This window comes from Poromitra crassiceps (assembly GCF_964638095.1).
Source record: "Poromitra crassiceps genome assembly, chromosome: 6".
Lineage (NCBI taxonomy): Eukaryota > Metazoa > Chordata > Actinopteri > Beryciformes > Melamphaidae > Poromitra > Poromitra crassiceps.
This window is the reverse complement of record NC_139627.1, coordinates 20,940,431-20,967,854: the sequence shown is the minus strand read 5'-3', so window position 1 is coordinate 20,967,854 and position 27,424 is coordinate 20,940,431. Positions and strand designations below refer to the sequence as shown.

General features: G+C 45.2%; 1 protein-coding gene across 1 annotated transcript; it reads left to right on the top strand.

The window, feature by feature from the left end:
* Positions 1-819: 819 nt before the first annotated feature.
* On the top strand, positions 820-20,611 carry trim45 (tripartite motif containing 45; the record flags this gene model as incomplete). The annotated part of the gene is made up of 8 exons (XM_083638152.1): positions 820-1,277; positions 1,885-2,173; positions 5,580-5,725; positions 6,518-6,834; positions 12,849-12,978; positions 18,199-18,313; positions 19,464-19,590; positions 20,457-20,611. The coding sequence occupies 8 exons, from the start codon at positions 820-822 to the stop codon at positions 20,609-20,611; spliced, it is 1,737 nt and encodes a 578-aa protein (XP_083494278.1).
* Positions 20,612-27,424: the final 6,813 nt, after the last annotated feature.

The following is a 27,424-nucleotide window of genomic DNA, read 5'->3' as shown; positions in this document are numbered from 1 at the left end:
AAAAGTTGAGCTGGGAAGTTCACTGTTTGTTCACTGGTCAGATCCACTCGCTAGCCAGGCTAGCCATTGTTAGCAATAACAGATAACAAGGCATTTCGTGGCATTTTGCGCTTTTGCATTTTGCACACACAGATAGAAGTAGGCCGTGCTGTGTGTAGGCTACAGCTGATTTAATGAGACACAAACAAGACAGAAGTGCTAAATAGCATTTATATGATTATAACTACTGTTGTTGCGCGGATCAGCCATCTTGGATTTTTTACCTCGGGGCTGCTGAGGCTCCTACCAGTTTGGAATGGGAAATACCAGCTCTAGTGACGTCACGTACCAGCTCATGAACTTTGAACCGGTACGATTACCAGTTCCCAGTTATAAAGGAATGCACGATTACTATCCACATTATCCACAGTCACATCAACTCTCTACTGCCTGCGCCTGCTCTTCCCTGCCAGTAGATGGGGACAGACTTCCAGGTCCAAAGTCATGGGGAAAGTCTTTGGACCACGCCTGGAAAGCAATGGAAGGCTTCCTATTGGTCTGGTAGTGGGGTGTCATATGTCCCACGGACGGAGCAGGCTAGTTTTCCTGAAGAAAAGTAGTGCTTTCCAGTGGGATTATAATGAATGCATTGAGATTTTAAGGAGGTTTTGTGCATAATGGTGTAAAAACAAAAAGCTTCAATTAGTTTTATTCTGAGTTGTTACTATGCAGCAAAAATGAATCGGCTTATTTTGTCGTGCAGGACTTAAAAGTTTGTATGCAGTAGGGCGCTTTCATTGTGTTGTTTTTGGCACCAGGGTCGCTTTAACTGTTACAAACATGTCGCTGTCAGAAAAGAGTGAAAACGCGGATCCCACCGCACCGCAGCCGCAGGTCAACTCGGAGGAGGATAACCAAAACGGAGTCTCGGTGAACCCAAGGGCGGTTTGTAAAGTGTGTAAACGCTTGTACCGGGACCCCAAAATCCTGCCCTGTCTGCACACTTTCTGCGCCGACTGCATCGGCCAGCTGGAGCCGTTTTCGGTGTCCAGCCAGGCGGCAGAGGAGAACCGGGCCGCGGTCACCGTGCTCTGTCCAGATTGTGACTCCGAGGTGGACGTGCCTGGGTCGGGCGCGGCCGGGCTGAGCACCGACCACCTGGCCCTGGACGCCGTCTTCCAGGAGACGCTGCTGGGCGACGGGCCGCTGGCCTGCGACCTGTGCGGCGAGGGGGCGGCGGAGCGGCGCTGCGACCTCTGCTGCGTCAACCTGTGCGCGTTCTGCTGCCAGGCGCACAGGTCAGCTCTACTCTATTCTATTCTATTCTATTCTATTCTATTCTATTCTATTCTATTCTATTCCAGTAGGCTGACTTCTACTCTATTTTATTCCGAGTTATATGACCAGTTGTACAGGTCACTTCTATTGTACTGTATTGTATTGTATTCTATTCTATTCTGAGATCTACTGCCAATAAAAGTAGCCTGCCTGCATAAGTAGGCTGACTTATATTCTATTCCGAGTTCTATGGCCAGTTCTACAGGTAACTTATATTCTATTCAGAGTTTTGCATTCAGGCACGCATGTAGGAAAACATAAAAATGATTCTATTCCATGCTGTGTTTAGCTGACAATACAAATAGGCTGCACAAGTAGGCTAACTTCTATTCTATTCCATTCCCAACTCGATGGGAAGCTGTGGGTTGTTTTACACATTAAAGTAAACTTAAAAACTACGCTACATACAGCATAACTGAGCTAATCCTCATCCTCAGTATCAACTGTCTGTTCACCTAAATTCAGCCTGAACAGGATCCTGCCACTGACAGCCTCATATTTGAACTGACATTCATCCCCTCTCTCTATCTCTCCCCCCCCCCCCCCCCCCCCTCTCTCTTTCTGCAGGCGGCAGAAGCGGACGGCGTCTCACTCTGTCCAGAGTGTGCAGGAGCTGAAGAGGCAGGGCCACCTGTCGCGTCCCATCCTGTGTGCGCTCCATCCCGGCCAGCAGCTGTGCCTGTTCTGTGAGCCCTGCGACCTGCCCGTGTGCCTGGAGTGCTCCTCCACCCTGCACCGCGACCACCGCTGCTGCCCCGCGCGCGACGCCATCCATCAGCACGGCGACCGCCTCCGAGAGCTGGTCACGGCCCGCCTGCGGCCCCGCCTGGACCGCCTAGAGGGGTCACTGCAGAAGGTGCATTCTGGAGTCAGGGCTTCTGGGGAAAACTCTGGAAAATTTGTCTGATCGGAAGTATCAGAGACTATGGGAGAAGTTAGCCTACTACACATTTCATGTAGACCCGTTGTCATTTCATATATTGTAATAATAGTTGTTGTGAAGACAGTGGTTGAGGGTGAACCACAATCTTCAAATTCAGGGAAGAAATTAAAGGAGGACTTACCCCCTAGATATGTATTAGAACAGTGATTTGAAAATACCTATGGAAAAAACCAAGAAATGACATATGCTCTTGTCTATACTGGACTCTTTGGCTGTGTTCAAGTCAAGATTTTTTTTCGGAAATCGACGCCATTACAGTTTGCCTATTGCCTCAAAAATAATTTATTTGAGAGGGGCCATATCTGTATAAATATCAACAATTAGCCAACGCTGGTGGCCTGTATGGAAAGAGCTTTGCTCAAAATGGTTGAAAGTTATATCAATTTGGTAATTCAGTGGCGAACTAGAAATTTAATTATTTTTCTGCATGTAACTCTATGGCAGTGTGTTGAACTACGTTACGAGAGCAAAGTGGCATGGGCTCGTTACAGCAGCACACCGCACAATACGACAAACCCCCCGTTCTGGGGTAACACAATGCGAGATTTCTCTACGTCATTCCCTCGTCCAAGTTGCCATATAGTCCCTTTTTCATTTTAGTTTGGGGGCTTTTCGTAATTCTTGTTAAAAGTTGTGCAAAAGTTTTTTCCTCTCAGCGCAGTGCAGGCTGCCTGCGCCTCCTCCCTCCTGCATGCATGGAACAGGGGCGCTTGTAACCTCACGGAGCAACAAACAAACAGACAGAAATAGCTGGTGTGCGATTTAGAGAATACAGTCTGAGATTGGGTACAGGATTGAGGGAATCCCGCATCTGTTTGCGAAGGTGCGACTGGACAGGACGCTTTTCACAGACAGGCACAGTAGTCGGAGCGAGGCGAGTGTCTCTACTCAGGGCAGAGCTGCAGATCTCTCCTTCTCCTCCGCGCATTCAGTCTGTCCAAAATCATTACCGATATAATCTCAGTAGGAGGGATGCAGGGAAATGATAGTAGCCGATGTGTTTAGAGAAGCTTTGTCACGTTGTCACGTCGTAGTATAGCGTTATATTTTACATGTGCGCTAAACTGCGACCATATTTGTTTGCGGAAATATCAGACTGCTCTCTCTACTCTAGCACAGAGAGCTCTGCTCTGCTGCGCGCGCCCGCGGAGCTTGGGGCTCGTCCATGTAACAGTACGACTCTCGCCTGCCTGGACTGGAGACAGTAGCTTGCAACTCGGACTGATAATATAAACATCATCATTCGAGCTTATCCAGGTAAGATATCAATAAAGTAATGACACATTCAGCGGGAAACTAACTATAATTAAGACATGTGCCAACTTTGACGACGTTTGGTTCAGTATTTTAAGAGCAAACTTCAATAAGAATAGGCTTGGAGTTCTGAGGAGCCGAAAGGGTACAGGGGGGGTAGGGGAGTAATTATCTTGAAATCCCATAGTCTTTGGGGACAACCTGACGTCAGGTTGTACCAAATATCCCATTCATTTGAGAAAAAAAAAAAAGCACTGTTTGACCCTTAGGGGCGCTTATGCCAGGTATGCTGCTGAAAAATGATACAAATGGTCAAATGGCAACAGTTTGGTGTCAAATGTGGAAATTCTGACCAGAATTCTTCACACATCACCCCCAAAGTCATATATATTGGTTAAAAGCTGAAAAAAAGTGTTTTGGAGGTAAGTACTCCTTTAAGGTGTGGTAAAGGAAAGGCTATGCATTTTTTAATTGGGCCCTGAAGCCATGATGGACAGCTCTACTACTAATCGACTTATAATTTTGGTGATCTAGGAATGAAAATGATAAAAGCTTACTAGTGCAGTGCCCGTTCAAAATGAGACAATTTCTCGAGAACCACTCATCCAAACAACTTGACTGCCTACGCCTGTTTTTTTCTTCTCCAGTGTGTGCTGCTCGTTCTTCTCTCGGGCAGTTTAACCAAAGAGCATGGAAGGAAAGAGAGGACACTCCGGCCATTTTTGGAAACAGAATGCGCCTCGCAGTGGTCAGCTGCGGTAGCGCGGGCCCCTATAATCAGCCTCTCTAAACAGTAACTCAACGGGAGAACACTCTAAATTTCGTGGATTCACATCTTTTCTGGGCGTACTGTAAATCTTGATTGAAGTGGTGTAGTGCAGGGATGTAAAACAACAACCATATTGTGGAAACTAAGCAAAATTTTTCTTTTTTTTCTTTTAGTTTTTTCAAGATAAATAGTAAATGCAAAGGACCCGAGGTTAAAACCACGGCAACGCACTTCTGACGGAGTGGACGACAGCCGCATTAGCTATTTATCTTGAAAAAACTAAACAAAGAAAACGAAAAATTTTGCTTAGTTTCCACAATATGGTTGTTGTTTTACATCCCTGCACTACACCACTTCAATCAAGATTTGCAGTACGCCCAGAAAAGATGTGAATCCACGAAATTTAGAGTGTTCTCCCGTTGAGTTACTGTTTAGAGAGGCTGATTATAGGGGCCCGCGCTACCGCAGCTGACCACTGCGAGCCTGTGCGAGGTTCTTTTGGCGCTGTCACGCTTCCAAAAATAAAAAATGGCGGAGGCTGCTGGGCGCTGATGTTGCAATGGGGCAATATGGAGCTGTCAGTTCTTTCCATAAAAGTTCTTTGGTTTAACTGAGTGGCCAGTCAGAACTCTGAAGTCCAGCCCCGCTACACTCAGACACACAACTGAGCAGGTCGCTTTTAGAATGTTTTTTTTCTTTCAATATTTTATTTTCAACTTTTTTTTTTAACAATACCAAACAGGCTCAGATACCGGGGGGGGGGGGGACAAACAAACAACAAACAAAAACAAAACAATGGATACATATATATTAGACACTCGATAATACAACGTGGTGCTACTAACCACACAGTGTTTATGTGCTTGTAAGGAACATGCATGGAATCCCACGCAATGGGTCCACGAGATACCAGCCAGGCAAGTCAACTGTCGCTCCTAACCTCATCGAGGTAGGCCAGAAATGGATCCCAGACAGCCGAAAACCTCTTAAGTGAGTTGGTCGCTTTTAGAATGTTTAGTCAAAGTTTAATAAAGTCTTATTATTGAACATTATTATTATTGAATTGCACCGAATCCGAGACTGCACATAGTGAAGTTGATTGGACGAACGGTTCTCGAGCTAATACATACATACATACATACAGAACATGCATAGATAGATACATACATACATACATACATACATGCATGCATGCATGCATACATACATACATACACACACACACACACACACACACACAGATTCCTTGCTTTACTGCTTCACTCTTAAGTCACTCTTCCGTTTACCCTGTCACAGGTGGAGAATTCCCAGGAGACCCTGAAGGAGCGAGTGGAGGCCACAGCAGAGGAGGTGCGGGCGTTTGCGCGAGGTTACGCCAGCGCTGTGGAGGCCCACTGCCTGGCTCTGCTGCGCCGCCTGGAGGAGATGCGGCTCCAACGCAGGTCAGCGTTAGACACCCAGCCAGACAAAACAACGCCATGCCTATAAATCTCAATCAGTCGCGTATTACGTTATCAAAAAGCAGCTAGCATTCAGCTGTACAGCGACCTGGGTTCTTCTCACGCAGGTCTGGATATGCATTTAAAGCCCCACAGTCTCGTGATACCAGACAATTGGAGATCAGCCCGCCTACCAGTCATGTGGGGATTTCTAAATACGAGGTAGTTGATCGAATCGCGGCGAGTACCAGAGATGGGCACTTGAGACTTGGACCAAAGTGACTTGGTCTGGCGAGTACAGCCGCTAACAAACATAGTACCTATGTCCCTTACATTTAGTCAAGGACAATATAAATGATGCTCTCCCCCTATTATCCTCTGTACAAACTAGAGATATAGTGAATCACTTTGGAACATGGAGAGAGCTTTTTAAAACATTGAAAATGATGTCCTGAGCAACACTCCTGGGCATGACTTGATTCCATGATAAACATCAACAAACTTTGAAGGGATTTTAATATTCGGTGACTGCAGCGGAGCCATCCTACAATGCACATGTTGCTGGTACAACAGTATTTACAAGCACACCTTCTGCATGTCACCAGCCCAATATGTAGGGCCACCCTAAAGACTTTGAATAGCTTCTGCAATGCAGGGTTTTTTTACTCTCTAATTGTTTCCACCCAATTTTAACAATGACAGCTGAGAGATTGTCCTCAGTCTCTAGTTGAGCGAAGTGTTTAGAGACTGACTTGAGAGTCTAAAACCCCCCACAACGCTGCCTCTGTACTGCAGGAACCAGCTCCACCTGCAGAGGGCACAGCTGCAGCAGGCTCTGTTGGACGTCCGGGGTGGGGTGGAGTTCGCCGAGAGGCTGCTGACCTGCGGCTCGGACACCGAGATCCTCAGCGCCAAGGGGGTGACCCTGAGACGGCTGACCAGCCTGGCAGAGAACGGCTACGACCCCCGGCCGGAGACGGTCGCCCCCGACGACGGCAGTAGCATCTCCTTCTTGCCCCGTGAGCGGGCGGGGGAGGTGGAGGGATACCCGGTGGTGGGCGTGATCCACGCCAAGATGCTGGACCTCAGCAAGTGCACCATCGAAGGCGAAGGTGAGAGAGCATTACCATATGTTATTACCCGGTTATTACCAAAGATGGAACCAGTCATTGTAGAGGTATTACCAGTGGTAAAACTTGGTTATTACAAGGAAAGAAACCCTGTTGTCGTGGGGTTATTACCAGGGATGGATTCAGCTTAACAGAGTTAACTTATGGTTATTAACAAGGATGGAACATGGAATTGACTTAACATTGTTAACTCAATTCCATGTTCATCCTTGGGATTCCATCCCTGGTAATAACATAGTAATAGCCATATTATGGTTATTACCATTATTACCAGATATGTCATCTCTATATATAATATAATGGTTATTACTGGGGATGGAATCAGGTTAATATCTGGTTAATCCTGGGAATGGAATCTGGTTAACATAGGTTATTACCGGGGCTAAACCCAGGTGACTGACAGCCTAGTGATAGTAGCAGCAGCCAGCAGCAGGAGTACGCTAGCCACCGTTACTAGCCTATTTAATAGCGTTTTTACTGCGTCAGGAGCTATTTCACACCAGCGATGGTGTGCTGTGTAATAACACATGGCTGTAGTAATAGCAGCAATAAAAGCCTGGGTGTTAGTTTTTAAGCAATCCCTACTGTCCGCAAACGTGAAGGAAAAGAGACAGAGGCTAACGTTAGTAGCAAACATTGGGCTAACATGCAAGCAAGCGTCAGATCATAACAAACAAACATTTAACATTAAGGTTATATACGTTCAGTTAAACTACGGCTGCGGTTTGTCAACAATATGGCACCGTCCGGGGTTAGCGAATAAGGTCTATAATAGATGCTGTGGCTCTCTGCACTTGTGAATATTAGCTGCTTGTCAATCAAGGGATTCAAGGTTATTCTAATGTTGCCCTCATTGTGAACTTGGATAAGAGCTAATATGTCTAAAATGGAAATTATGTATTAGAGCGATTTTCATTTCAAGTGCGTGCACCACATCATTATGTACTCGCAGTAATCTTCAATAGGTTAACGCAGGTTAATATGCTGGAATAAATCCCTTGCAAAGTAAAGTGTCTCCAGGATAATGGTGTGCCTGTTTTGGGTCTGTCTGTCTACCCATGTAAGTAGCAGCTCCCTGCTCCCTTTTTATTCATTAGGCTGTTATTACAAAGCATTCATATTTGTAATAGGTGCATAGTTAACTTAACATAAGTCTATGGAAGGTAGGATTTTAAGTTATCAGAATCAGAATCACTTTGATTGCCACAGTATGCAAGATTACATACAAGGAATTAGTCTTGGTGTCATTATGCAGCATAGCGGTCACGTCAATATTCAGAGATAAAGAAATAGGGAAAACAACAAAAAGCCAATCACAACATTGCAGGTGCAGTCCAATATATACAATATATACACAAGTGGAGGAGTCATAAAATGTGAATCTACATTGAATTTACATGAATTTACAGTCCGAGTTAAATAGGCGTTAAATAGGCAGTGAATTTACATGAATTTACAGTCTGAGTTCAATAGGCATTCAATTAAATAGGAGTTACAGTCTAAGCGGTGCACGGTGTAGTTAGCAAGAGTAATCTAATGATGTAAAGTTCTGGTAGTAAGTTCTGGTTACCTGTGTGTGTGTGTGTGTGTGTGTGTGTGTGTGTGTGTGTGTGTGTGTGTGTGTGTGTGTGTGTGTGTGTGTGTGTGTGTGTGTGTGCGCGCGCGTGTGCGTGCGTATGATGTTGTTATCTTCCTGGGTGTTTCGGCTTGAAGACAGAGATTGAAATTCCTTTTGTACTGTAGGAACGTTGAGGTGAGGTGACACACACACACACACACACACACACACTGAAAAAGTGCCCTGAGGCAGTGGAGTGCAGGGATAACTTCAAAGGGACATTCCAACCAGCTGTGGGACGTTTTCGAGTGGCAGGAATTTCCTCTGTGAGACGAAAGGTGTGTGTCGTGAGACGGCCTCCAGGCTTACCATGGTGGAAGGAGACTCAGAACACACACACACACACACACACACACACACACACACACACACACACACACACACACACACAAATACCTCATTCACAAAAGAACCCCCCACTGGGCGCTTACCCAAGCTTCTTTCTCCCTAAATAGCTCTGTGCACTCAATTTTGCACACGCATTTTCTGTAGAACGACCACTGCTATTCCTGGCCAAGCTGCCAGAGCTGTAGACAAGGTGCTGGAGGTACCGTTAAGTAAATAGAGAAAGGCCATAGGCTTTCCCCTCTGCCTCTCTCATTCACACAAAGACAACAAACACTAGCAGGGACGTGTAGCAGCGTGTGTCTGGGACAGACAGGCCCAGCTGGAAGTGCTGTTTACCTGTGTGGGAAAGGGAAAACTACAGCAAATAATGACTTCCTTGGCGAGTCCTCCCTCCCGTCAAAGTGCAAACAGATTGCGGAAGGTCGGCCGGCCGTGTTTGTTTTGCGGTGTGTTAGGCTTGTGTGTGTTAGGCTTGTGTGTGTGTGTGTGTGCGTGCGCTTGTGTGTGTGTGTGTGTGTGTGTGTGTGTGCATGCGTGCATGTGCGTGTGTGCGCGTGCGTGCGTGCGCTGGGGTGCAATGTGTATTTTGCTTGATTCTGGCCCATATCATGCCTTTTCCCCATCCATGTGAATTGTACCACACTTCCTTATAGTGACTTTTTAAGGTGTCATTAAGGATTAGGGACTTTGATATGGAAGATTAGGCCGGGTTAATCCTCACACCATTCAAGCGTTTTTTATTCATTTACAACCTATACATTGTTTGTCCGCTCCCCAAGTTGTTCCTAAGTTTATGTGTGACACTAGCTAGTCGCTAGCTGCTCTTTATGTAGTTTGGCCCGTTCATTGAAGGCGGCAGATCAAGTCCAAATGTATGTGATGACTGGAAGAGAGCAGAAATCAGAGGTTTACTGAGGCTTATCCTTCCCCGTGTGATAAGTCGGGGATTTGGAGACGGGACAGGTGTGTGAGACCAGCAGCTGCCTCTGTAATGGTGACAGCTGCTGGGCTGCTTGGCTCTGCAAACACACACACACACACACACACACACACACACACACACACACACACACACACACACACACACACACACACACACACACACACACACGTAAAAATGAGCAGCAGTAATAGAAATAGTAGTAGTATCTTATGTGTTAGTTAAAATTGTCATGATTTGGGAGCATCATCATTGATGTCACTTGAGCAGTTGTGATGTCATCAGTGATGCCACTCGAGCTATGAGCCCATGGCGCACAGTTGCACAATGGCGCCTAGGTGGGTGGTGTCTGTCTGTCAATTTCCATAACTGCAGCCATGGCGCATGATCTCCAGAGTCCCCACTAGGAATCGAGCGCACGTAGCAGTAATGACACGAGGGTCGCCGGTTCGCACCCCCATGTTACCTCCAGCTTGTTCGGGTGTCCATACAGGCACGATTGGCTGTGTCTGCGGGTGGGAAGCCTGGTCGGGGGGGAAGGGAACTGGTAGGAGTAGCGTGATCCTCCCACGTGCTACATCCTGCCGGTGAAGCTCCCCGTGTAAAGGTGTGTATCCACCAACGCGGGGGTTTTCACACCTGCCACGCTTCCACAAAATCATACGCTTGTGGGGGGCTGTCCTCTATGGTTTGGAGCGGAGAAAAAACATGGCGGCCAATTCTAAACGTTCTTTTCCTACATGAAAAGTTTGAAAACCACTCGGCGAAATGTGTTTCTGATCACATTTGATGCCTACAATAGGCCACGCTGTGACTCCCCGTGCCTTTGTTTTTGGTTTACAACCGTTCGTTTAAAAGATCAGATAGGAGTTCAGGAGGCAGGGAGGCGCGACCGACCTCATTTGCACAAAGTATAGCGCTGCCCGCTCCCCCACAATGCATTGCGTGAATGGGATGCGTGAAAACCCACGCATTGGTGGACACGTACTGTAAGGTGAAAAGAAGCGGCTGGCATGTGTGTCGGAGGAAGCATGGGCAGGGCAGCGACCAGGGCAGCAGGGAGGAAAATTGGCCAAGTACAATTGGGGAGAAAATGGGGTAAAAATAATAATAATAGAAATGACAGACATAAACACCTGGCCAACTACTCAAAACGGCTTCTGTGGTAGTTCCCTCTACAATGACGACACACAGGCAGAGACTCTCATGGCTGGTAACAAAGCTGCTTTACTGATAAACGAGCACAAATTCGCAATAGCTGCAATCAGGTACGCTCATGCATCCTCTGCCCTGCCATCCTGCATTTGGAAATTCCCACTGCCCCACACACACACACATGTTCACAACAGCATGAACACAAACACACATGTTCACAACAGCATGAACACACACACACACATGTTCACAACAGCATGAACACACACGCACATGTTCACAACAGCATGAACACACACGCACATGTTCACAACAGCATGAACACACACGCACATGTTCACAACAGCATGAACACACACGCACATGTTCACAACAGCATGAACACAAACACACATGTTCACAACAGCATGAACACAAACACACATGTTCACAACAGCATGAACACAAACACACATGTTCACAGCAGCATTCATGAACACAAACGCACATGTTCACAGCAGCATGAACACAAACACACATGTTCACAACAGCATGAACACAAACACACATGTTCACAACAGCATGAACACAAACACACATGTTCACAGCAGCATTCATGAACACAAACACACATGTTCACAGCAGCATGAACACAAACACACATGTTCACAACAGCATGAACACAAACACACATGTTCACAACAGCATGAACACAAACACACATGTTCACAGCAGCATTCATGAACACAAACACACATGTTCACAACAGCATGAACACAAACACACATGTTCACAGCAGCATGAACACAAACACACATGTTCACAACAGCATGAACACAAACACACATGTTCACAGCAGCATGAACACAAACACACATGTTCACAACAGCATGAACACAAACACACATGTTCACAACAGCATGAACACAAACACACATGTTCACAGCAGCATGAACACAAACACACATGTTCACAACAGCATGAACACAAACACACATGTTCACAGCAGCATGAACACAAACACACATGTTCACAGCAGCATTCCAACAGCATGTAAAGAAGTCAATATAGTGCAGTTGTGTAGTGAGTGAGTGGAGAAGGTCAACAGTGATGGATGAAGACAGAGTGTGAGAACATTAGCTGTCGAGTGAGCCGTGTGGCTAACCCACGCTGACAACAATATGCAAAGCCACATTAATCACTCGTGTGAGTGCAAACGATGTTGACTTAAACAGGACAGGTGACTGCTGAATGTGTTCAGTGAGTGTGTGACAGCCAGGGGGAGGCAGCGAGCAGCTTAATGAGATGCCGAGTGAGTGGGGGGAGTTTTAAGCTCAGGTCAGCAGCACTGGAACACTTTTCCCGGTCTGTGAAGTCACACTAACATTGGGAGCACAGACCATACTGTACGTTTAGGGGGAAAGTAGCTTTGGTAAGCGCTCAGTGGGGGCGTTGTTTTGTGTGTGAGACAAGACAACTGACGGGGCAGGCTCTTGGTCGCAGTGACGCCAATGCAGAAGCACTGAAAACTGCAGTTCCTCGAATGGCCACTTGAGGCTGGCTGCAGAAGTGAGTCAGTCCCATTCACCCCCATGTTAAAATGCCCAACTACAACAGGATTAAACATGTTTACAGCCCGGTTCAAAACGTCACACTCACTCCATCCAGTTCTTTTTACAGTCTACGGAGACAACGTGTTTGTCTGTCTGTCATCTTTGGAGGCACAAGACAAATCTCTCAGCGTCTCCATTTTGTGGGGTATCGAAATGATGAAGTGCCTCTGTTAATGTGACCTGCCCATGGAAGATGACTTGTACAACTTGCAGAGTGCATGTCTTGTCCTTCTGTGTGTGTGTGTGTGTGTGTGTGTGTGTGTGTGTGTGTGTGTGTGTGTGTGTGTGTGTGTGTGTGTGTGTGTATTTGCATCTAACATGTATGTACACCCCCCCTCCCCAGGTCTGCAGTGGGGCAGGGAGGGCCAGCAGGGCCACTTCACCCTGGTGTGCCGGGACGAGGCCGGGGAGCAGGTGGGACGAGGTGGGGAGCAAGTCCTGGTCAGCATCGTCCACAAGGAGAAGAAAGACTGGTGAGTGTGAGACAGTCTGCCCCACCATGTCAGGGAGAAGAGAGACTGGTGAGTGTGAGACAGTCTTCTGCCCCACCTTGTCAGGGAGAAGAGAGACTGGTGAGTGTGAGACAGTCTGCCCCATCATGTCAGGGAGAAGAGAGACTGGTGAGTTTGAGACAGTCTGCCCCACCATGTCAGGGAGAAGAGAGACTGGTGAGTGTGTGACAGTCTGCCCCACCATGTCAGGGAGAAGAGAGACTGGTGAGTGTGTGACAGTCTGCCCCACCATGTCAGGGAGAAGAGAGACTGGTGAGTGTGAGACAGTCTGCCCCACCATGTCAGGGAGAAGAGAGACTGGTGAGTGTGTGACAGTCTGCCCCACCATGTCAGGGAGAAGAGAGACTGGTGAGTGTGAGACAGTCTGCCCCACCATGTCAGGGAGAAGAGAGACTGGTGAGTGTGAGACAGTCTGCCCCACCATGTCAGGGAGAAGAGAGACTGGTGAGTGTGTGACAGTCTGCCCCCACCGTGTCAGGGAGAAGAGAGACTGGTGAGTGTGTGACAGTCTGCCCCTATGGAGCCATATCAGGCTCATATGTTTTGATCATTTACCAAAAACAGTGTAAGTGAAAAAATGAAAATTGAAGTGGAAAAATAAGAATTGAACCTGAAAGTCTCGAATTTATTAAAACTTTTTTTCAGTTCAAATGTAACTTTGATTCGCTTCTTCAACACTTTTGAATATATATATTTTTTTCATTTTTCACTTTAATATATTTCAATTTTTGAGTACTTTTTTTTTTGTATCAGATTTATTTTTTTCAGATTCAGATCTTATTTTTACAGATTCAAATAATATTTTTTCGGTTTCAGAGTTTTTTTTTTTTCCGCTTCTAACTTTTTCACTTTCAACTCGAAAAGTTTCACTTTCAACTCAAAAAGTTTCAGGTCAACTTTTGGCCCTGAAGTTGTGTGGGGGCGTGGCCTCAGCCCAGAGGGGCGTGGAATCATGAGTGACAGGGCTGAGGCCATGCCCCCACGCAACTTCAGGGCCAAAAGTTGACCTGAAACTTTTCAAGTTGAAAGTGAAAAAGTTAAAAAGCGGGGGGGGGGGGGACTCTGAAACCGAAAATTATTTGAATCTGTAAAAATAAGATCTGAATCTGAAAACAATAAATCTGATACTAAAAAAAAAAGTACTCAAAAATTGAAATATTATATTAACACGTTGAGTGCCATGGACGAGATATCTCGTCTTACATAATCCAACCGTTGAGTGCCATAGACGAGATATCTCGTCTTACATAAACATTTATTTTTTTTGACGGTGGGACATCGATCAACCCCTTTTACGTCTCCTATAGCAGAATTGGAGGAAGAGAATGTGTATAATCTATTTTACCGACCACTAAGTGGCGACAGTGCCCTCCCGACAGAGAGAAAGTCAACCAAAAGCAGCCGCCTCCCGCGGCTGCTTCCTCCATTCTCAAGGAAATGGCTTGCCGATTTTACAGTCATCAGTCACCAGACTCGCCGCTCTCGGGCCGCGCCAGCAGCAGCACACGGGGGATTGCAAATTTGCATAATATATTATGGGTAAAACACACTTTGAAACGCCCGCAGAAAGGCCAGAATCGCACGCATTCCGAAAACCCAGAAACGAACGAGCCTCGTTCTCATACTGTAGGCGGGGAGGGAGGCTGCTCAAACTCGCTGCCAGGGAGGGAGGCTGCAGCAGAGCACTCGCTTGTGACAAACGCAGGCTGAAAGCCACTAGACACGCCCACGGAGGGAGGAGTTGAAGGAGAGGGCGTTCGGAACTATATTGTTTGGATGTCTGATCTCTCACTGATGCCAAAAATAAATGGTTAAAGTGACTGTTCTGCCTGTTTGATTGAATTTCACAAAACTGCGATTATCTCAGCTTTCACTCTCAGACAGCTGAAACCATGCTGTACTCAACGGCTAATATCTACATAACTACTAACTCTACAAACTAACTCTTTTAGACAGAGAAAGCACACATTCTATTAGTACTTTTGTGAACTTCGTGTTCACAAACTCCAAGCAGAAAAGAATCCTCGGCTCTTGTAAAATGAGCCAGAATCCTCAAAAAACGGCCTGGCAGAAGCTACCTACAGCAAAAAAAAAACGGCTGGCAGTCAATGTGTTAACACGTTCACTGCCGTTGACGAGATATCTCGTCTTAAAAAAAACCCGGTTGACTGCCGTTGACGAGATATCTCGTCTTAAAAATTTTTTTTTTTTTTTGACGGTGGGACGTCGATCAACCCCTTTTACATCTCATATTAAAATATGGGAGGTATTGAATGTGTATAATCAATTTTACCGACCCACTAAGTGGCGACAGTGCTCTCCAGACGAGAGAAAGCCAAGCAAAAACAGCCGCGTGAGGAAGCCATTCTCATGAAAATGGATTGGCGAAAACGCTTTCGCTTTCGCGCAGGGAGCTGGCGGTGGGGGATTGCAAATTTGCATAATAGATTACGGGTGGAACACACTTTGAAACACGCAGCATAAATAAGACCAGAATCGCAAAAGCTTCATCAAAGCTCTCAACCGAAACCCCAAGAAACGAGCGAGCCCGTCCAGACTCGCCCAAAGAGCGGCCGCCAGCAGCCAGGCAGCAGCAGCAGCAGCAACTCGCTTGTGACACGCCCGCTGCAGAGCCAGGGAGGCAGGAGGAGAACACACACGGAGGGAGGAGTTTGAAGGAGAGGGGGGTTTCCTGCTGTTATGGAGGAAATTACTGTTCAAAACTATTGTTTAGATGTCTGACGTCTTACTGATGCCAAAAATGAATGGTTAAAGTGACTGTTCTATCGAATTTCACAAAAAGGCATTTTTCTCACCTTAAATTTTCAGACGCTGAAACCATGCTGTATTCAAGTGCTAATGCCTACATAACTACTAACTCTACAAACTAACTCTTTTAGACAGAGAAAGCACACATTCTATTAGTTCTTTTGAGATATTTTGTGTTCACAAAATCTTAGCAGAAAATAATCCTCGGCTGTTGAAAGATGAGCCAGAATCCTCAAAAAAAAACCTTGGCAGAAGCTACCTACAGTAAAAAAAAAAAACGGCTGGCAGTGAATGTGTTAAAGTGAAAAATGAAAAAAAAAAAAATATTCTAAAGTGTTGAAGAAGCGAATCAAAGTTACATTTGAACTGAAAAAAGTTTGAATATATTCGAGACTTTCAGGTTCAATTCTTATTTTTCCACTTCAATTTTCATTTTTTCACTTCCACTGTTTTTGGTAAATTATAAAAATATATGAGCCTGATATGGCTCCATATGCCCCACCATGTCAGGGAGAAGAGACGTGAGTGTGAGACAGTCTGCCCCACCGTGTCACACACATCTCCCCCAACACCTAAACACACAAAGTCACTTATAGAAGCAGCTGCACCGCTTAATAAATAAATAGCTGTAAACAGTACTGTAAACAGCCATTGCACATTTTTTCTAAATAAATCTTCAAAGTTCATGGAAAAAAGTCAAAATTCTGCTGTCATGCTAGATGAAGTATGTAGATTTTCAGAATTGTATCTCAAAAACTTAATTTTTGATTCTATTGCAATCAATGGAAAAAGAGCATCTTTAAACATCAGTTACTTATGAAGAAATCAATCGTTGTTAATTTAATGAAGTATGCAAATTCTCTGAATTTTGTCTTGAATACTGAATATTTGACACTAGTTTGAAATCTGCCTGTAAATGCTTTGACACTTGTATGCTGCACCCTGGTGGTTGGCTAAAGCCCCAGACACACAAAGCCGACAGTCAGCCGTCGGTCATGTCTGGGCGTCTGTGTCGCCGCTCTAGTATTTGCGGTGTCCCGCACCGTTGGCTCTAGTCGGCTTTGACAGTGGCTTTTACAGCCTCAGCATTGGGTCGTTGGTGAGAGGAATCACTCTGATTGGCTGGGCAGGGATAACGAAACAGCGCAGGAGAAGAAGAGATGGCAGACACAAAACGCTCTGCTCATTTTCCAACTTCATCTCATCTGATAATTCCAAAACACGGATATTTTCACAACAACGTGCCCTTGGGAAAGTCCATTGAGCCTGTCAGTAGCTTTATAGAGAGCCACAGGAATTAGTCCGGAAGTATACTTCCGGGTTCGTGAGAGGAAAAGTCTATGGGATTTAACATGGGGGTTTCGCTTAAATGCATAAAAATAAGGTCTGTGGTTAACAAAAGTTTATGGGAACTCGAATTTGGGTTCCGCATGATAATCTTCACAAACGTGAATAACTTTTATGACTTTTGGAACGTAAATACGTTTTCTTTTTAAATAAAACGCCTCAAATCTGAGGGAGGGCCACCGCTCAACCCAGCCAAGTATCGGCCAAGGTGCTGGAAAAATAACTAGAGTTACAAATATAAAAGGAATTTCCGCACACTTGAATCTGTACAGATTTCACATTTTCTTCGAAGGACATAGTGGATAAATGTACAAACCCAGGGAGCAGGCAGGAAAAAAGTCTAAAATCTGAGGGAGGGCCACCGCTCAACCCAGCCAAGTATCGGCCAAGGTGCTGGAAAAATAACTAGAGTTACAAATATAAAAGGAATTTCCGCACACTTGAATCTGTACAGATTCAAGTGTGCGGAAATTCCTTTTATATTTGTAAATAAAACGCCTCAAAAAGCACCAAAGTTATTCATGTTTGTGAAGAGTATCATGCTGAACCCAAATTCGCATTCCCATAAACTTTTGTTAACCACAGACCTTATTTTATGCATTTAAGTAAAACCCCATAGACTTTTCCACTGAAGAAGCAAATGGCGGTGATTTCTGGATCAGCACCTCAAAATGCTCGGCCTGACTCACCGCTGTGCAGCAGCTATAATGATTATCGTATTTTAGCCCTCTTAGGTTGCGTTCAGGTGCTGCTGGCCATGTCCCACATCCAGGACTTCCAAGTCAGCTGCTAAACAGTGTTGCATACACAAGCTATTTTGTCAGAAAATCAAACCCAGAAGACAAATGACAAACAAACAACTGCAGCTTTGCAAGTTGGAGGAAGGATAAATTGTTCATTGTTTGCAGAGGTTTGCACTCTACTGACTGCCTTCCACTTATTATCATACAATGCATTGTGAAAGATTTGTGTGTGTGTGCGCGCGCGTGTAACTGAATTGCTTATCAGTTGCATTTTTCAGTAGTATCCCATAATATCACACCGATACTTTGTTTTTTACTTCAGCATGGTGGAGACGACGGTGGTCGACAACAACGACGGGTCCTACTGTGTTTCATACACGCCTGTAGAGCCGGGAGTCTACTCTGTCTGGGTGTGTGTCAAAGCCCAACATGTCAAGGTACTAAATCAACCCAAAGAATACAATTATATACAATTACAGAATAGAATTATAAAGCATCGGGTGGCTGTGGCTCAGGAGGTAGAGCGGGTTGTCCACTAATCGCTTTGGCTAAAAGAGGTCGGTGGTTCGATCCCCGGCTCCTCCAGTCTGCATGTCGAAGTGTCCTTGGGCAAGATACTGAACCCCATATTGCTCCTGATGGCTGTGCCAGCGCCCCGTGTGGTAGCATGCTGCCATGGGTGAATGTAGCTAATTGTAATGCGCTATATGAATGCAGTCCACTTAGCATCAAAATATGGTGATCAGGTGAATGTATTAAGATTTTTTTCTCAGTTGAAATTTTGGAAAGAAATGATCATAAAAAGCATCTTATTTTTATCATTATGAGTGATCTTCTTGATCATGTTATTTATTTTACACTTAACAAGTTGTTGTTTGTTGAGTTTGAAGCTGGATTGAGCCTAGCCTGGTAAACCAGCCGGTCACGTGAATTCACATTTCATTTCGTTCTTCATTCCCGTCTGACCTTTCGCCCAGTGTTTGCAGTGGGCGGAAGTTGGGCGGGTGTACTTGCCTTGACAGACAACTCCTTCAGCCAATCAGCATTGGATCCAGTCAAACCCAAATCCACTGGGGAGAACAGCAAAAACATATTTTCCGCCGAGAAACTCCGTTGTTGCATACTCCTGTACTTGTTTCATTGTTGTTATTGAGTCTATTTCTGCAATAACTGCACTTTATGGCTGTTAAAACTCGACAAATGTTGACATTACTCCTCGAGGCGGACAGGCAAGGAGGCGGCCATTATTGTTTTGCTAGTGCAGTGCTAGTTGTGTTCCTGATTGGCCAACTTGCGCTGTCAATCACAGGGCACTGAGCACAATCGCTGATTGGCTCGTCTGCTTTGCAGTTTCTGCTTAAAGCCCTCCCAGGGCTTGAGGCCAGACGGTCCCGCAGAACGAAATGAAATGTGAGTTCACGTGACCGGCTGGTTTACCAGGCTAGATTGAGCCCTCAGAGGTGCTGAATCTCAGACCTCAGCACACATGATCCCAGCAACAGAAATCCACATGGACTAGGTAGATAGGTCATCGTGGCTGGTGTGTGTTTTTCTCTCCTCATGGCTCTTTCCCGTCTTGGTCTCCAGGGGTCGCCATTCGTCCTGAACGTAAAGAGGAAGTTCAGACGTCACTGTGGGACGTTTCACTGCTGCTCCTTCTGCTCTAGCGGCGGGGCCAAAGACGCTCGCTGTGGCTGCCCAGGAACCATGCCAGGTACACGCAGCAAAACACCAACAAGTCAATCAAAACTGTCTAACGTGGCCAGTGGGTGGCGCTGTGCAGTGAGTAAACCTCACTTCCCGGGACTTCAAGAGACCCTCTAACAACAGACGCTAGAGCCAATAGGTTTTAGCCTCCTCGCTTCCGTCTGCCTCCCATGCTGGAGGTTCAATTCCCAGCTGCGGAGGACTACACATCGCAGGTTACATTATGCACATTCTAAGCACCAAGCAGGTGCTGGACAGAGAGAGGTAGATTCCCCTCACTGATTTGCTACTGCTGTGAAAATTCAATAACAGCAACAGTGATAGACCATGTTTTCTTTTAGTTCAAGAATTTATCCTTACTGTGCGTTCACACCAGGGCGATTTTCAGATATTCGGCGAGATGTGAATTTTTGCGGCGTGAATCACATGATTTTCGATTTTTCAACTCATCGCCCTCGAGCGAATAATTCGCGCAAAGCATCCCTTTCCACTTGGTGTGAACGTACAGTTAGGTGGTAGAGAAATATAAAATATAAAAGCAAGAATTTCTTGTAGTTTCTTGCAATTCTGCTACTAACCCATCCAGCCACTAGAGGAATTGTTTGGAAAGTCCCGCAGCACTAATGCAGGAGATTTAGTTTTGTTACTTAGTTTGTTAATTATTTTGCACATGATCTCACACATATCCGTAGACTGTAAACAGAAATCAGCTCTCAATAACTGTCAAACAAAATTAATGCCTACAAAACTGAGACCATGTGCAAAATAAATCAGCATTGTTTTTCAGTGGAGTTCTCCTTTAACTTTATCAGCCATTTGTGTTAAAAACACATCTTGCTTGTGTGTTTTTCTACCCTTCTGTCTTGACTTCAGGGGGGTTCCAGGGCTGCGGTCACGGCCATAAGGGTCACCCCGGGAAGCCCCACTGGTCGTGCTGCGGCAGCAGCGCGGAGCAGTCGGAGTGTTTGCCTCAGAGCGTGGTGGCTGCAGTCTCCCCCCGCGGACATCTGCGAACCGTGGAGCTCTGATTGGACGGGGCCGGACAGGACGGTGAAGGAAGGCAGTAAACTAAGCTGGAGGTCAGAGTGAACGGAAGGCCGTTATGCCGCGGGTTCAAAACATCGGGTGGGAAAATTGAATAAGGAGTAACTGAAGATCTTCCCCTCAATCAATACTGTTGAGGTGGTTTTACCTTTATGTATCCAGGCCAGGGAAGGTTGCTCTTTCTCAGCACTGCCCTGTTTCACATTCACACAATTACAGACATTCACTACTGGGAGCTTCCCAGTACAACCACAGTCTTATCATATTAGCCAATGATGCATTCAAGACAATGAAAAGATTGCACAGCACACATTTAACAACTGAAATTTGCAGACTTTCAGTTAGGGCGGGGCGATATGGTTGAAATCAATATCACGATAATCACAAAGATTTTTTTCTGTATCATGCTCACGTATGGAAAATCTCTTTAAATCCAGTAATGTTAGGTGTGATGTTAAACAAAATAGAAATATTCAAATAGATATTCCTAACTCGCTTCATGCTTCATTCTGTCAAGTAAAGTGAGTACATAAACGATAATGTTGAATTGAATTATCGCCTAGGCCTACTTTCAGTCTCTTCTTTCATACTTGACGCACACACAACGATGGCTGTTTTTGAGGAGCACAACTAACTAACCTGGACTACCCTCTAATGGACTTCCCTGGACTACCACAGATTATGCCCAATCTCAAATCATTACCAAATAAGGCTTGAAAAACATGTTATTTGACCCCTCCATGAGTAGGTTCACAGGGACAACTGGGGGTTATGTACCTTGCTAAAGGGCACCTCGGCAGTAGTTGTTGAGGGAGAGGAGAGCTTTTCTGATTCAGTCAAGTTTTCCCAGTCAACCTCCCAGTCCCAAGTCCATTTCTTGAACCTTGAGGCTGCTGTCGCTTATAAAGGGCCTGACATCGGTACTGTTGCATCTTAAATCTAAAAACTCAACAGAATGGAAGTACTGAGGTTCACCAGACCAATATATGATTTTACTATTGAACTTGAATACGTTTGTATTTTTTGGATCACTTCACTCCATCATGGAAAATCCCTTTTGAAAGCTATAGCTTCAACAACATCCATGAACGATGTGAACAACAATCCCCGTTCATCAGCACTCCTCACCTGATGTACTGTAAAGCAAATAGCAGAAGGGCTACAATCGAGACAATCCATCAACTGAACAGTTATTTACATTTTCATTGATATTTGTGGATATTCTAGTATTCCGTTTGTGAATTGATGTCTGTATACAGTGCCATATCCTCTTTACAAAAGTTTGGATACGTTCACATCCCTATTATTAGAACTTGAAATATGATAGCTGGCTGATATTATCTGGGTTGCTGAGGCATTTGAACACTCTTTCCTGCTCAGAGTTGGGTTTTCATCTGTTTCAGCTCTGTTTGCACAGTAGTATTCATAATACTCTGTTTATTCATGTATGCAGAGATATTTGTGGTCAGGATACAGTGAGTTTTCTACATTTCAGGATCTGAAACATATTCTCTTTTTTTAACTACATTGTATTTGCCTTGTGCTCTGCGCACATAATGATTTGACATGTCAATCATGAGTTAGCCTATGTGTGTCTTTCCTGAGGAGAAAGTCGCTAAAACTCGCACGCTATAGACCCCTTATACAGCTTGTCAACATTGAGCTGCGCGCGCATCGTGTAGGCAGAAAGCCGTCAGCTTTGCATTGACAGACAGCGAAAACTGTGCGAAAGCCCCGCTGTCAGGACTGCTCTGTGCCCATCTGCAACACACAGTTATATTTTAGTTTTAAAATGCAGTTCTCGGCTTACTACCGCAGCTTATCGCATAGTGATAAGCAATGTTATGCATCGAAATTAACGTTGTTTAATGGGATATGTCTTACAGACCCACCCATACGCACTGGCGCTGTCAATTGGCCAAGCCTATGGCCAGCAATACATATCGTGCATTCCTTTATAACTGGGGATAGCGTAGATAATTATTCTGTAACTTGCAAAGATATATTGTTATGTTGATAATGCACACAACTCAATAATGACATTATGTAACGTTACTTGGTCCGTTAACTAACCGAGCGATGTTGAGCAGCCTACAGTTTCAGGCAGCTTACCTGATTATGAAGAGCACTACAAAGTCGGGCATTTTTAATGATGTCCTCGTTCCAATCAGTTCAACTCAATAATGACATTATTTAACGTTACTTGGTTGTTAACTAACCGAGCGATGTGGCTGCAGCCTACTACAGTTTACCTGATATGAAATGAGCGAGCACTGCAAAGTCGGGCATTTTTAACGATTTCCTCTTTCGGCTTGCAACCAAAGACACTTACGGTTAGCATTAAAAGCAGTATGAGTTGACGGGATTCGGTAAAACTTTAGTCCTTGCTTTGTAGATAGTGTAACAGACTGTCCAGTGTTGTGTTGTGTTCTATTGCGTGTGTGCAAGGCTGTGCATGTTCCCTCGAGTTGCGTAGAACAGGATATGTGGGGAGAATTAGGTGAATTATAACGTTACAGCCTGGCTCTATCGTTTATTATTTTATTAACTAAGTGTGAATAGGCGGACCCGAATACTCTCCTACAATAGCTTTCCGATTCTGGCATCCCACTGTACAACACGAAGACATATCTAGCTCGAATAGTTTTCGGGCGACTGGAAAACTACTTGACAGGGCTGCGCGGAGTCTGTCTTTCTGCCTCCGTCTTGCGCATCTGACGCTGTTTGTTGTCATTGTGACGTAGGCGTATAATTGGTCTATTGTTTTTCCTCCACTTTCATTCACAAGCAGCCTCACGGTGCCTTCTGGGGAAGAGGGCTTTATCTGGGAAACTCTGGGACCTAGAAGATACTGCAGTTACCCTCCTCTTGGAATACCAAGTTTTTCCTCTTCAGAGATAGCGTCACAATACTGACTTAAAAAGCACACAACGAGTCACTTGATGCCTTTGTATTTCTTATGTAACCTGAATATGCCTTATCTTATCTCGGCTGTGACTGCAGCCCGGGTCTTTGACGTTAGGGATAAATGACTTCAGCTATGCAGCTGCCTAACATCAGGAATACGCTTTTTAATTTGTGGTCCAACATCTTCATATTAATAACGAGAAACTTTTCCAACACTGTGAGTATCTTGTAGTTGTTTTTCTGGTAGCACTTTACATTACAGCTCGGTAACAACATGGTAATCGGGGGGTAATTGTGTGACGATAATTAGGTAATATCATGTAATTACCAATAACTACTACTAACTAATTCTTAATAACAGGTCATAGCTGTGGTAGTTTCTGTGTTATAACCATGAATTAGGGCTACAAAATGCTAAACTCCCTGTTTCCATTTAATGTCATGTTAATAGTAGATTAATCCAAACATCTTGAGACGTAGGGATTACCTGGACAATCCCCAGAGCTAGCTCTCTTGGGGTTGCGGTTAGCGTGTGCGCTCGCTTGGGAAGCGGGAGATTGGTGGCTCGAATCCCACCTCACCCCTGGGCAAGCCCCCAACATGGGTTGCTGCCAGTAACTGTCAACACAGTGCAGGTGTAGGTACAGATCCACTCGGCCTACACATTCGGTTCGGCCTACCGGAAGTGCTCAGCTCGGGGGCCACAACAGGGTCTAACCCTAACCCCTAACCCTAACCTTGATTAATATTTTTAATGTCTATCATGTCTGATAACATCAGTAGCTTAGCGTTAGCTTGTTAGCTAATTTAAAACTGTCTGGCATTTTGCCCAGGTTAATCCCACCACGTGCCCGACGTACAGCCAATCACAATGCGTGCCCGAGCCGATCTTGTAGCCGATTGCACAGACACAGGATCTAATATTACCGTAAAATCTAATGGAAAAAGGGAGTTTAGCATTTTGCAGCCCGGATTCATGGTTATTACACAGAAACTGGTAATTACATGATATTACCTACGGTAATTATTATCACACTATTACCCACCTATTACCATGTTGTTACGAGCTGTAATGTAAAGTGTTTTCCTTTTTTTGTTCATGTTTCAAGCTGTTTCCATCACGGACTGGTCTTCCAGTTAAACTTGTAAGAATGCATTTTATTTGCTTAATTTGCCAGCCGTTCTGCCTGAAATGTTTGTGCCTAAAATATGAAATAAAACACTTTTATTTGTCAATTTTCATACCACACGTCCCTCTGTGATGAGCACACGTCCCTCTGTGATGGCATTTCGTGACATGTTTACTCAGAATCATCCCAACTGAATTAAAGGAGAACTTCTAGATTTGCCATCTCGTAGTCTGTCTAATACGCGTACGGCAGAGGCTCGGTCCTTCGCACGACCAACGCGGGTTCAAATCCGACCCGAGGTCCTTTGCCGCATGTCATCTCCTCTCTCTTCCCACCTTTCCTGTCTGCCTGTCTGCCTGCTGTCCTATCTGAATAAAGGCAAAATGCAAAATGCAAAAATCAAATAACATCAATTACATAAATCTCAGTGAAATCAAATGCAAGTAACAAACAATACAATAGTACAATACAAAAAGGAAAAAGGAGCACCCCACCCCTGAGGACTTCACATCCATTTGATTTGATTATTTTAACCAAACTACATTGATTAGTAAAACATCATGATTGTTACATTATTCCTCAGCCACAGCATATTTGAAAACAAAATCATAAAAACAGAGTAATAAGAACCAGGGAGATGTGGACAATTTTTCAGTTCACAGTGCTTGATAGCCCCTCTATGAACCAGCAGGAGGCAGGAGAGAGCTAGGTTTCTCTCCCTGTTCTCCCAGAAACTAATAGCCTAATTATGGCCCTCTTTCTGTAACATAAAATGTTCTTGCTTGATCTTACAAATCATTCATAATCAGCATTCTGAAGAGCTGTCTTAACCAGAGCGATTCTGAGAAGCCTTTGATGAATACTACTTGGGCTCTTCTTGGGCTCTCAGTATGGATGTTTGATGAATGGGGACAAACTAAAACGCAGAGGAGTTCATCTCAGTGGTGACGTTGCTTAATCAAGCGGGATACCTGCTCACTTACAGCTAATTGGAAATGAGCAATTACCTGAGGACCATTCAAGTGACAGCCAGGGCTGCCTGGAGGAGAGAGGTCACACACGCAAGAGGAGGTAATTGCGGGCATGTACACGCGTGTGCGCGCACACAGTCACATGCACACACAGTCACACACACAGTCACACGCACACACAGTCACACACACAGTCACATGCACACACAGTCACACACACAGTCACACGCACACATGCACGTTCATCAGTAGAGGGCAGGCGTGGGTTAAAGATGATGGAGTGGTTCAATTATTGACCTCATCCTTTCCTTGATCCCTCCCTCCCTTCTGTTCCTCCCTCTACCCCTCTCTCTCTCTCTCTCTCTCTCCCTCTCTCACACACACAAGCCCTTTTACTTTCAGACTGAAATATATCCAACAGGAACCAAGCCGTTTCTCACACACACACACACACACACACACACACACACACACACACACACACACACACACACACTCACACACACACACACACACACACACACATACACACACACACTGAAGGATGGAAATGCATTGCCAGTGGCAGGACACTGTGAGAAAGGGATTACAAAGTGAACCCAAGGGAGGAGGACTCATACCAGACCTCATAAACCTCCTTCACCCACCATTGAGCTCTCAAGTAATGTAATTGAGAGAAGCAACGATCATAATACAATATTGTCTCACATTACCCTTTCTGTCACCTATCACCTGGATCTTTTTACATTTCCTCCAACATTTGATGTTTTTAGCATTCAAACGCCTGAATCCATCCTTCACCAGCATAACAGGCAGCCAAAAGGAGTACACGGGTCAAAGAAGGCACACTGCCCTGATAATAGATGTAATGTAGACTAATATTCCTGTGGACGTGAGAAATTGAAAATGATTATTTATGTATTTGTTTATTTATTGGGGGGGGGGGGGGGGGCAGTGGTACTGCAGTGGTGATTCCCTGCCTACCAACGTGGGTCGCAGGCTTGAGCCCCCGTGTTACCTCTGGCTTGGTCGGGGCATCCATACAGCTGTGGCTGTGTCTGTGGGTGGGAAGCCGGATTAAGGGTAGGGTAAGTGTCCTGCACTACTGCCTGCCTCCTCTGGTCGGTCAGGGCGCCTGTTCGGGGGGAGGGGAACTGGGAGGAATAGTGTGATCATCCCACATGCTACGTCCTGCTGGTGAAACCTCCTCACTGTTAGGTGAAAAGAAGTGGCTGGCGACTGCACATGTATCGGAGGAAGCATGGGCTAGTCTATAACTCTCCCGAGATCGGCAGCAGGGGGAATTGGCCAAGTACAATTGGGGAGAAGAGAATCTGAAAAGCAAACTTTGTTGTTGTTTTTTTGCGTTTTTTTATCTCAGTGAGTGAACTGAACTTAGGTCTCCGTTTCTCATCCATCCTGTGTGAGTGTGATGACTCTGTCTCTCTTCATATAGAGTTAATTTGCAAACATAATGACACTGAAAAATGAGAGAAGAAATAAAACCATCAGAGTCAAAAAAATGGACCAGGGCCAGGGGCTTGTAGAAACACCTCACACCTCACCCCAAGAGGGGGAGGGCGATAAAGTAGACTCCAGTTGGCAGAGACACAGGAAACCACCACAGCACCTCAAATCCAGTGTTGTGACAGCAGCTGACATCCCCCTCTGAGAGACGCTTTATCTCTGAGTTCCAAGAGCCGAGCAGTGGCTTCCATCATTGTCATGGAGGCAGGACACACACACGCACGCACGCACGCACGCATACACACGGCGAAGGTCAATTGAA